This window comes from Euprymna scolopes, chromosome 41, assembly GCF_053919585.1.
Source record: "Euprymna scolopes isolate OS-2025 chromosome 41, ASM5391958v1, whole genome shotgun sequence".
Taxonomy (NCBI): Eukaryota; Metazoa; Mollusca; class Cephalopoda; order Sepiida; family Sepiolidae; genus Euprymna; species Euprymna scolopes.
The window spans coordinates 33506073-33519058 of NC_136522.1; the positions used below are offsets into that span (position 1 = coordinate 33506073).

At 32.3% G+C, this 12986-nt stretch overlaps 2 protein-coding genes across 2 annotated transcripts in view; one reads left to right on the plus strand and one right to left on the minus strand.

Moving 5' to 3' along the window:
- The window catches only part of LOC145266463 (eukaryotic peptide chain release factor GTP-binding subunit ERF3A-like), a 45807-nt gene extending 33223 nt beyond the window's left edge, over window positions 1-12584 (minus strand). The window contains exons 1-2 of the mRNA XM_080122144.1: window positions 12180-12584; window positions 2886-2906 (exon numbers count right to left, since the gene is read on the minus strand). Of these exons, the coding sequence (XP_079978270.1) occupies window positions 2886-2906; window positions 12180-12378 (220 nt within the window). The 5' untranslated portion in view covers window positions 12379-12584. The remainder of the gene's footprint in view (window positions 1-2885; window positions 2907-12179) is intronic.
- LOC145266464 (uncharacterized) overlaps window positions 12486-12986 on the plus strand; it is a 58590-nt gene continuing 58089 nt past the window's right edge. Inside the window, exon 1 of the mRNA XM_080122147.1 lies at window positions 12486-12872. Within this exon, the coding sequence (XP_079978273.1) occupies window positions 12768-12872 (105 nt within the window). The 5' untranslated portion in view covers window positions 12486-12767. The remainder of the gene's footprint in view (window positions 12873-12986) is intronic.

A 12986-nucleotide genomic window follows, 5' to 3' on the forward strand; every position in this document is an offset into this window, starting at 1 on the left:
CAGATTTTAGAGAAAAATTCCCCAATTTCTCCTTTTTTACATTGCCTTAAGACCAATTATCCTCTTTATATGCTCCTCCCACTCTCCTAAAACAATCAGGAACATGTTAAATCTTTTTTTTTGTCCCTTAGTGTAATTTTTGGGGATTTTTGCTGCGTTGAGTTATTGGAGCTCTGATTTTTTTCATCCGAAACCTGTGACATTGGCTCTGAAATTGATCAGCAATAAACTAAAAAACGGCTAAGAGTCACATCATAAAACTGCCAGATTCTGAAAGTGTAAAGATTGTACTTTCAGAAAATACTATACTTTGATATGTGAGGAATAGCTGTTTTTGACTTATTTTGGATTGAAGGTCCCAGTTTAGTCAATTTCAACCCCCGAAAAACAGCAATTTATATGCGAATTTTTCTCAAATTTCTCCATGAAATGCTGAATTTTTCATATACTCTAATCTTTTGAAAGCAATTATTCTTCTGGTATGATCCCTTCACAACCACAAACCCATAGAAAAAGAATAAACTGTCTTTTATAGCAATTTTTGGCCATTTTAGGGTATTTTTTTTGCAAACGCTTGGATTTAGAGCAGCAATCTCTTTGTTACAGTGCGCGCGTGAAAGTTTTCGCGATCTGGGCAACTTCAAAATATCATAAAACAACTTCTAGTTGAGCTCTGGACTCTTTTTTTTTTGTTTTTTAGGAAATTTAATGCAGATTTGGAATATGCTAATTGTGAACAAAAATGAGAGAATATTTTTTTGGCCTATTTCCACCTCTGGGCCCACTGTGAGATGGTCTCAATAAAATAAAAGTGAATAAATTGAATTTGTTACACATTCATTTCTATTAATTGTTCTAATATATATATATTTTTTTAACCATTTTAAAAGGTAATAAATTAAATCCAAATAGTGTTTATATCGATTTATAACATGTTCCTGTCATTTTTGGGGGATGGGGGGGGGGGTTATTACTCAGATATTAAATCTAGTATTATGTAGTCTTTTTCCATAACGTCATAATATATCTACTTTTACTTAATCTAGTATTATGTAGTCTTTTTCCATAACGTCATAGTATATCTACTTTTACTCAATCTAGTATTATCTTTCAGAATTGGTAAATAAAAACCTTTTGTCCAAATATTTAGATTAATTTTTTGCCAATTCATATGCTGAAGTTAAAAAAGAAAATTAAGCAACAAATTACTAATAGAAATATGTCAATTTTAAATCAAATTTTTAGTTTAGAAAGAAAGATTAAGAGAAGGGATAAAAACACTATTTCTTTTGAGCAATAAGACTGATAAATGTTTATTTCCCTGAACGCCTTTCCATTAACTATTTTACCAAAATATATTCCTTCATAAAAATCAATATGAAACACACACACTATATATATATATATATATATATATATATATATACACACACACACACACACACACACACACACACACACACACACACACACACACACTAACAGAGAGACTTGGCATTGCCCAAAATTAAATGAGGATCAACGAATGTTCCGCATTTCCAATACTTTTATTGTCATCAAAATCGGTGAAATCAACCATTTTTCAATCAAATTGATTGTCTGGGACCCACCGCAGTTCACTGGGAGTTGTGTATAATGGTTCAATTATGCTCTAAACAGAAACATTCATTTTGTATTTGGTCCCGTTTTAGCAAAGAACCTGTTGATTTTATATGCCAAACTAGTCTTGTGATGTGATGTTAAAAGGTCAAAACACGACTGTTCCTTTCTTTAATTGGATTTTTTCGATTATCAATTATTGGAGGCATTAAAAAAAATATATATATATATATATATATATAATTTGGTCCTCTAGGGGTATTTGAGGTTGCTGACAACTAATCTGATAATCAAATTTGTTGCAAATTTACCGTTTGAATGGTATGAACCCCTGGAACCTGGGACTACTTTGCTCCATTTCACCACCTTCGTTTACGCTACACACGATCGGTTTCTTACTGAAATGCGCATGCGTAGTCACTTGACGTTTCACAAGGTGTATGAATACATAGACATTTCAAATGACAAGAAATATTTTTCATAAAATATAGTTTTCACCTCATTTAATAGTAATCAGAACAAATACTTTTCATCAAATAAAAAAAATAGTTTTCACCTCATTTAATAGTAAAAATACTGCTGTCAGTAAGTCTTCACGAGCAGTTAACAAAAAACATTGTTTTTCGTTCCCTTTTTTTGAGGGGTATTCAATTATAGAACCTGTGCAGTTTAACAGGTGCTTCTGCAGTTTATTTTTCTATAAGTAACGCGCTAATATTTACAGAGTATAATACTGTTTAATATTTCACAAAAATTATGTGTTTACATTGGGGGGGGCACTCAGAATCTTCAGACAGTCTAATCTAGTAACATCAGATGCCCTAACAGGTACTGCCACTTCAGACTAAAGTGGACCTGCAAAAAACTAAAGGGCAACTCCACATTCCCCGAATGTTTTAAGGTCATACCCAAGAAAATAGTGAATAAATAAAAAGTCCAGTTTGAAATTCTGTACAAGCCCCAGACGAGATTCACATGAAGCAGGTCGTAGAGCAAAAACTCAACACATTTTCAATTATCTTCTTAAATATCCAGAACAGTTTTTTTATTCAGAATTCTGTACATTTCCAGAATTATTGCACCACAAACATATTCTCGAGATGTATATTTTCTGTTTAATGTAGATCAGTCAAAGTTAAAATACTGACTATTGTTATAAACAAGTCTTTAAAATAAATTACTGTTGTCGCAGACAAATGACTTGGCATCTTCTGAACAACACAAAAGAAAAAAAAAAAAAAAAAAAAAAAAAAAAAAAAAGAAAAAAGAAAGACAAAAGTACTCACCGACATTGCTGTCGTCCATGTCTACGTTGACAGAAGAAAGAAAAAAATTATAAATGGATTTTCAGAAAATAGTAAAACTTAGTAACGAAAATTATTTTTTTATATAATGGAGAAAATTAAAATAGATTTAAAAGAAAAAAAAGCAAAAAAAAAAAAGCAATGTAGATTATGATTTGAGCATCATTTATATTTTATAACAATTACTTCAAAAAAAAATTTTTATAAAATAAAAACTATAATCACTATGTTAAAATATTCTTTTATTTTAACAACATGACAAGAATGGGAGCAGTCAACAAAAATAGCTGGAATTGAGCTGACCACCCGCTGCATATGTTGAGAGAAACACAACAACCTGGATGATGCGTTAGTGATAAGTAGTCACAACAAATTCAAAATAATTTGTAAAATGTTTAATTAGTCAAATTAAAATCTTGGTAAAACAAAAATTTACATTGGATTTCAGTTGACAGGTCAATTTTTCAGAAAAACAAAAAACAAAACAAACAAACAAACAAACATCAGTTTCAACCAAGTCAAAATTAAAAGACAAAAGGTGTGCATATGTGGGTTGTGGTTGGAGAGAAAATTCTTTGATGAAACAAAAATTAACTAATTTCCCTACCCTCCTATCATGAATCATTTAAAGTTTTAACCTACATTTTCAGAGATAACTATCATAAGACGGAGAAAAAAGGCAAGGCAAAAGAGAAAAACGGTAAAAGAAAATGAGGAAAAAATTGTTTTTAACCAAACAGTGATGAAAAACTGAGGGGAGCCTTAAAAAAAAAAAGAAAAAAAAAAGAAAGGGGGAGATAACTCCTGTCTATAGAAGGAGTTAATAATCTAAGCCCAAATTTGCTTTTTTTTTTGAGATTATACGAGTATAGATAAAGAATAGACAAGTCACATCCCTGGTTAGACAAGTCACATCCCTGGTATAAGTATCATGGTATTACCAAACTGAAAAACAACTCATGGTGGAGGGGATGACTGGTTACATGTAACACCTTTAAAACCAAGCTTCCATGCTTTTGTCACCAATGCTCAGATCCATGTTTTTGCCCCATTTGAATTGAATGGCTCTATCCTTCATGAAGTCCTACGTTTTGATGAATTATGGAGACTTTCATTCCAGATTTAAAAAGGAAGACATCAAATCAATTGCTAAGTTGGCTAGTAACAGGGTTGGATCATTCTATCACTCCAGAAAGTACCCAACTTTTGATACACTACTACCTTTCTTCCTTTGTGTATCAAAAATCAAATGAAACTTTCATGAAGTTTCTTTCCAACAACTTATGATTGCTTCTCCAACGATTACAATAAGGTTCTTTTCAAATCTAACATCAACACGTGTCATTGCAATGTCATTAACCCTTATTTTTCAGTGGCTCTTAGCATCGATTAATGAGGACTTGTTAGGAAAAAAAAGAATTAATTTCAAAGAGTCACTAAAGTAACCATAAGTCAGCCATTTTAATAATCATTTTAAAAAAAGTAATGGATAATGCGACTCTTGAAAACTGGACAATTGTGACTATTCAAAACCGGAAGTCATTTTGGAGTCTTTAAAAGTATCAAATAAAAAACAAAGAATTATAGTTGATTTGTGATTAGCAGTACCGTTCTGCTTTTGTTTAGCAATGCATATGAAAAAGCTACTCATTTTATCATAAAAAAACAAAAAAAAACACTTTTGTTTCCAAATTTGTTAAAATCTACACTGTTTAGGGTGCATTTTTAGGAGACATTGGTCACGTACGCATGGAGCATTGTTGCAGCACTGTAAAGCAAGCTCTAACTCTTATCCCATCACCACAATATCGCATCCCTGTGCCCATTTTACAAATATTTTAATAGAATGTGCTATGATGAACTCATAGCACTTGTACCCCCTTGACATAAATATCCTCCCGACTGACTTGACAAGCAGCATATTCCCACCCCTTCACTGCAGAGGTCCTTAGATGCCGGAAAGTAATAGTTTCTTCCCTGGGACTGTTTCCTGCTTCCTAACTGTACTGACCTACAGAAATTGAATGCAATGTGAACAGACATCTCACTGCTCAACTCCCTACATAGTGTCCCTGTAGCTATGATCACAAATAGTAGTCCATTATGTCCAAGTGGCAATATGCCTTGTTTTGGTTGAAAAAAGTTAATTTCCCTATTTTTTTAAAACAGTATTCTGAAAGTTAAATTTAATTATTGTTCAATCATTGACTTGCACTGCAGCAACATGTGGCACAAGATGAAATAGGGAGAACCAGCACCCCCAAGGGTTAGATACAAAAAAATAGTCCAAATTGGTTTTCACAGTAGCAATGTTTCAAGATGATTGGAGGTCGGGGTAGGGGAATCCTTACTCCAGAAGAAGGTAATGTCCCATCCAGACAAAAGGTTGGGTAGTTTAGGGCAATCCATAGGTTGCTTGAATGATGTTAAGGATGGACCTTAGTTGGTATAATAACTGGCAAACGAGCAGTGTATGACCAATCAAAATTATTATTGAACTAATACACATACCTCTGACCCATTTAGTCACAACCATTATTTATTCTATTATATATTATACTAGTAAGGCTACTCAGCATCATCCAGGGCCATGAAAAAATAAATAAATAGAAGTTAAATAGGTGTGTAACATCTTTATATTAAAACTTCTAGCTCTCCTCTATCTCCAAATATTATACATCCGTGGTAATGCCAATCAAGAAAATATTAACTTTGTGTGTCTTTCGTTAATAGTTTTGGACGTTTAGCTGGACATGCAAACTCACTAACTACTGCTTTTTCTGCAATAGAAAAACTATGTTGTATCTTAATATGGGACAAGAGGGAGAAAGTAGTAACCCTAGTTGACGTCAGTGTCCCTAATGTTGTTGGTTGAAACAGAGCAAAGAGGAAAAAATAACTAAATGCCAAGGTTTTATGCATAACACGAAAAGAAATTGGAATCTTGCGTAGATCTTCATTGTTCCAGTAATCATGGCTCATGAAAAAGAATTTCAAAAACTACCCAGTGAATATACTCAGTGAACCAAATACAAACACTGGCACTTAAAGGGATGGTTAGAATCCTAAAACGATTTCTTGGTTGGAAACAATGAATGTTTGGTATCTGCTAGGATACCTAATCTCCAGCAAGGGGGGGGGGTACATTCTATTTTGCCTAACTGAAAATATTCTGTATCTATATTATCATTATTTTATAGAAGTAGAGAGATTCCTTTCGCCATCTAATTTACATATGGGTTTGTACACGTAAATGAAATTACACTAAAAACGTTACTGTTTTTAAATGCCCACAGGGGCATTAATATTAGAGAAGGATTGAATCAACATAAAGTGAGAGGGTTAAGATACGGATAGCTAAGACAGATATTGTGGCTAATCAGAACCAAACAATTCATTTTTCAAACAAAGGTATAATTGAGCATGTATTTTGTATTATATTTTTTTTGTAGGAAAAAACCCTTAAGGAAACAAATGTTGACAAACTCGCATTTACATAACTAAATTTTGTTAAATAACGTATGACTCCTATAGAAGCAAAAAACACACAAGTCGTCACACAATTTTATTCAGATAATTTGAAAATGATTTCCTCTCAAAAAAAAAAAAAAAAAATGACTTGAAAAGCAGTGAAAATGGACAGTGCAGCTCAAGGCTAGAATCAAAAGTGTAGTATCTGTTCAATTTAAGGAGTCATCCTCTCAGGTATTACCACTTTATTTTAGTGGTGGCAGTGAAGGGTTTATTGTAGGCAAGGTTAATGAGAATAAAAGTGATATGGACAGCAAACACAACGTAGCATCCTATTTAACATGGGCCACCAGTTTCCATGTTACCAGCCTGTTATTGTGCTACAACTAAAGTGGAGCGAATCCATCACAGCTGAGGCAGCAAATGTATTTGAGAATCACACATTGCCAGTGAAACTTGTAGAGACGGAAAGAGTGGCAAGAATTTCTGAGTTTTACAATGGCAAGCATCTCTGGCAATTCAAGCAGACCATAATAAATGTCAACATGCATTTACAGAGAAAGAACTGCAGTATGTAAGGACTCGCGCAAGCTCTATCAAATGATAAAGAGTCACGGAAACTCTGGTGTCAGTAAGATGTTTTGTATCCAGGATAGTATGGTGATCACTAACCTGAGCTGGTCAATTACCTGCCTACATTGAGAGAAGTAAATGTTGAGCTAGTCAGAGAGAAGTATGATTGCACTATAGAGGAAGTGCATCAAGTTTTGTGTCAATTGCATGATTATCATGCATGGACATTTTATATATATATATATATATATATATATATATATATATATATATATATATATATATATATATATATATATATTGGATTGTACACAAATTCTGTAGTCTACTAGTCACAACCCAAATGGAAAAAGTACAAATTAAAATTTGGTTTAAAATTCAAAGAAATGAAAGAAATTGATAAGCGAAGAAGACACCATGACTGACAATGAGTTGTTTGTTAATATAATTGTAAAATTCTGAAGTTTATTTTTAGCCATAGTGATCATCTGTGTAATTGATATGCAGTTAATCTCATTCTGTGAATACATTTTGGTCTGATATTAGGAGGAAAGTGAAAATGAGGGAGCAGTTAAAATTTATTGTAATTTGTACGCAATTATGAACGATGGAAGGTTGAACAATGGTGTTCGAGTAGCATTTCACCTATAAAAACAGCTTTGACAGTAATTTTGAGTTCTGGGAAAATAGATAATGTTAGAGAGTGATAAACCTTTCTATCCTCTGTATATGAAACATTTGTGCAAGTCAAATTTCCAGGATAAAATGTAAGAGTAAATGAAAGGATGTAAAAAGTGAAGATAATTTCTAGAAACAACTATGACGCAGGCTGATCAAGTAACAGATGGAGTTTATCACAAAGTATTCAACTTTCCTATGTTTCATGAATATATATGGTTTCATTTTGTGTAAACATGTAGAAACGTTTTTTTTTCTGTGATTAAAAAGTAAGGGACTACTGTACTACTGTAAGGCACCGGTTCATTCATTTTTTTTGTTGGGGGGGGGGGGGGGATTGTGCTCCCCACCTTTTTTTTACACTGCAGTTCCTGCCATGTATCCTGCACCTCAATTCTGATGGTATTAATTTGTTTTTTTTTGGACAATATTTTAGGACTTACTCCAGTGTCTGTAATATTTCATCCAGCCTGGTTAAATTTATTGTCATGTGCTTCATTATTATGACTGATTAAAATTTTAAAAAAATTGACATTTTTTTTTCCTTCCAATTTATCAAAAGTCATCTGCTCTGCTTTTTACAACCTAACCGTGTCTGTTTATCACTATTTTGATTGGCTGATCAACTGGATCAGAGCTTGGCATATTCCAGCAATTTTTGTCAGCTTCCGTCCGGATGAGTCAATAGAATCCAGTTGTTTTTAAATGCCACTGTACCAAAAATATTTATTCCCGCTAAGAAAACATTTTCCTATACTCATCATAACAGATTAAAGGGAAGTTATGTGCAATTCATTCTTTTGGGTTCTTCAAAAATAAATACGTATTAAATCATGCGACTTCAAACGTGATTCCTTGTTTCCACATTAATATTTATTTACTTTTAATCAATATTAGCACCAAGTACTAAATCAAAGTAAAAAAAATTGTTATTTCAAAATAATTTGATTAATTTCTATTTCTTCATAAATAATTTTTCTTTTATTCTTAGCCAGGTACAGCTAGTTATTAAAATAAAATGATGTGTATAAAATCATACAATGGAACTGAAAACTTTGGATATTTGCTTTAGGAGATTTCCTGGTGTCTGGGATATATCTTAAAGCACCAGGGAGCGTGGTAGACCATGAAAAACTGGGCCCAAGTGCGTAAGAAACAATCTGACTAATGTCAACCCTTTTGGGTTCATGGAGAGTATGTATGAAAAGTTGCCTGTTGTTGCCAACCCTTAAGTCCGATACATAGCACTGTAAATCAACGAGGATAATGAGCAAAGAAAAATTTGATGAAATGTAGTGACCAAGGAAAACCTGCATCTAAGGGCTAGGATCAAAAGCAGTCACATACGACCATCCTCACAGGTTTCGATGACAGTAAAAGGTCTATTGTAAGGACGGATGATGGAAAGAAGTCATTTTACCCCCTCCCTCAGAATTTGTAGTTATGATGGAAATAGTATTGCGACGAGATAGAGATAAAAAAAAGGAACACATCAAGTCACACGTCCACCAACGTTTCATCTTTATTGTAAGACTTCTTGATTAAGTCTTACAGTAAAGATGAAACCTTGATGGACGTATGACTTGGTTTGTTCCTTCTCTTTCTCTCATATTCTTACTTGCAAATTATTTGGTTCCGACTGTAGATATCCATCTGCACCATTGTTTTTTTATTCTTTTAATATCTTTATACTCCTATGATTAGGATTTACAAACAATTTATTATTCTACAAGGAAAACCCAATGAACAATTAGAAATTCCTTATTCCGCAGAATTTCAAAGAATGCCTTCTCTTCAGAGGAAAGATATTAGAAAAAATATTACTTGTAATTAAACTATGATTTTTCTGTTTAGCGCATAAAATAAAACTGCAAAATGAGGCGAATCATATTTGCATAAAAGTTAATGAAAAAAGTTTCTAAACTGCAGAAATTCACGTGAAAGGATATTTAGATGGAATTCAAATCCAGAACATGATGCAGGTGGGTAAAATCCTAATTGTTTATTGGGTGTTCTTTGTCAAAAAAATTGTTTGTAAATCTTATTTTGCACACTTGAAATTTTATACTTTTATAATAAGCTCCATTTCATATTTGGTTTATTGAGCTTTTTCATCTGGTTTGGGGTATCCTATAAATATTAGTAATATTTATATTCGATTTAAGTTTACAGAATTATTCAATCAGTAAACTTAATAGTTATTTTGAATCAAAGCAATAAATTATATTAATAAATGTTTTCGTAATCAACATCTCTAACGGTTGCAAAATGGGTCCATTAGCAAGCGATTCTAAGCTTTCAGTTTGAAGGTTCAATCCCTACTACAGACGATAACTAAAATAACATAACACTTCTATATGGTCATGGCTGACGAAATGAGACCCCCCCCCCCACGCACAAACCGATTAAATAAAGGATTCAGTTCGAAATGATGTAACTGAAGGAGGGCGAGGATTAAATCAGTCGAAATGTGAAAATTAAAAGAAAAAGACAAGCCACAACTATGGATTTATAAATTAACCCTTTTGCCAGTTAAAATAAATCTAGGCATGACTGTCACAAGAAACAAATTGTTTGGACCAGTCACTCATGATGATAGGAGTAAAAAAAAAAAAAAAAAAAAAAAAAAATGGTACAGATGGATATCCACAGTCAGAACCAAATAATTAGCAAGTGGGGAAAAAATAAAGTGGTGGTTATCATAACCACTGGTTATGTTCTTAAAAACGCCGTCTGGTTGAAATTGGGTGATTCCATGGCCCAAACTGGGTCATCATTTTACGTTACATTTATATTCGAAAGTGATCCCCTACCCTAAAGTCTAATATTTATTAGTAGTTTCGTTTAATTGCCACAGGCTGTTTCTATGTAATCGCATAAACGCATCACAATCTTATTTTTAATTTTAGGAGAACCAAGATTTTAACTACGAAATATTAAAAAGAAAAAAAAAAAAAAGTGATTACAAAAATGCGATTAAAATAGCTTTTAAAAAATAAATAAAATATGGCTAATTTAAAAAAGAAAAGTTAATTTGACATATGGGACAATATGTTCAGGAAATATAAGTAAAAGTTTGATATTATTTCAAAATAGCAAATCTCAACTGCACCTTCGCACAAAATGAGATTCTACTTAAAAAAAAAAAATAAAAATTTATACAAAAGTATCAGTTTCGCATATAAATTCAACATAAAATAGTTCTCAATTTCCTGAGCTATCCTAGCGTTCTAGGGCAGTATTTTTGGTTAACAGTATTTTTTCTTTTTGCTATGGGAGATAAATTCTGATTTTTTTAAGGGTTGCTTTGGGAGAGGGGTTTGTTTCTATAGGCGATTATATGTGAATTTACGGACTTAGGGTTAGTGATAAAAATATTTTAGTCAACAGTCCTAAATAGTCAGAATACCCGGGAAAGGGGGGGGGGGGATCATTTTACGCTAAATTTATATAAAAAAAACTTATTCCTCACCTCACTCTAAATTAATTGCTTTTTTGTTCTTTCCAACAATTTTTTTTTTTTTTTTTTTTTTGCCGGGTCACACGTAATCGCTTAAAAACGCAGAATCTAATTTAAGGTAAGGATCTCTATTCACCAATTTACGAAGTATTTAAAAAGGTTACACAAAAGATGCAAACGAGATTATAACAGGTAAAAAAGTGAACTGTGGTTAATGATTAAATATTGACATATTTGGGACAATATGTTTAGGAAATAGAAGTTTATGGCATGGATTTAGATTAAAACCGAAATCTTAACCTAAAAAGTAGTAATAAAATTAAAATAAAAAAAATTACTATAATAAGATGCCAGCATAAATATAGGCAGCATATAAGGTTTTTCAAATAAAGGCTTTTTTTTTTTTTTTAACTAAAAAAAAAAAAAAAAAACATTATAAAAAGCCAGTATTAAACTTTATTAGTTGTCCTTTAATAACGGATTAAGATATAAAAATATAGACTTTATTAAAACAAAAACATTATAAAAGGCAGTATAAATAAAGTTAAACTTTATGACTTTTTAGACTTTAAACACTATGAAAAAAAAAATCATTATAACGAACTTTGGATTTTTTTTTTTTTACAAAAAAAAAAATGTAGGCTTTAATTAACAAGTCAAGATGTTTTTAATCGTCAACGAACAATAAAATTAAAATAAATTAAATAATTATTTCAAGTTATAGATATATATTTTCATATGTATATTTACTGTATGTGTGTGTGTATATATATATATATATATATATACACGTATGTAATATATAGACTATGAAACTGGTCACAAAATGAGGTACCAGTTTACATAGTAACTGTAATTAAAAACAGGACCCTCACTTTATACCCACCTCATGGACGGCATGTTTTTTTTTGTTTTTTTTAGAGGAAACAGAACTCGTGGAATAGAGATTTTAAAATGGAGCCTTTTTTATTTAAATAAATTGGCATCGTCTTCGGTTAATTAATTCTGGATAATCAAGGATTATGCAGGAATAATCTGATTAATTAGAGGATATATTCGGTGACGTTTTGTTTAAAGAAAAGAAGAAGTCTCACCTCCCGGACTGTCGTCTTCGGATTCTTTCAAAAAGGACGATGGAACGAATGCCGGAGCGTGTACATTTTGGCCGGGAACGAAAACCTCGGCATTTACATTCAGGTGCGACAGGGAGGAATCGAGTTTGTCTACATCGGAATTGTGCAAGTTTTGCTCCCAAGAGTCCGGAGCAGCAGTCGCGGTATCTTCTGAGGCCATTTAGGCTTCCCTTGTTAGTATTTTCCTTTCAAGATTGACAAAAAGTATGCGTCTCTAATAGTAAAAAAAAAATTTCTTAGCACGGACACCGCGTGTGGATATTCTCTTTTTTTTTTTTTTTTTTTTTTTTTTCTCTGACGTCACGTTCCGACCACTTACGGAAACTACCGAACTCAACTTCGGATCTTTCCGCTACTTTCCGTAATAACCTTTTTTTTCTTGATGTCTTCGTATAGAAATATTTTAGAATTTTTAGGGCAGCTTTTAACGACTTTTTACGTCTATTTTTTTTTTTAAATTAAATTTTCTTTCCTCTCGAATAAAGTGATTTTTATTTATTATTCTTTAAAACTCTCGTTCCCGTCCTAACAAGTCTCCGTTCTTTCAAGATGGCCGCTCAGGCAGCTGCAGCGCTTCTGGATGAATTAATGGGAAGAGATAGAAATTTACAGCCGACAGAGAAAAGAAGTGAATTAAAATGGGACGATCCAGAGGTACGTAAGCCCTTGGACGTTTATAATAAATAATTATCTTTTGTTTTGTTTCGTAGCCATTAAAAGAGAAAATGTCACATCGAATCACTCATAACAATTGAATCTATTATGGCC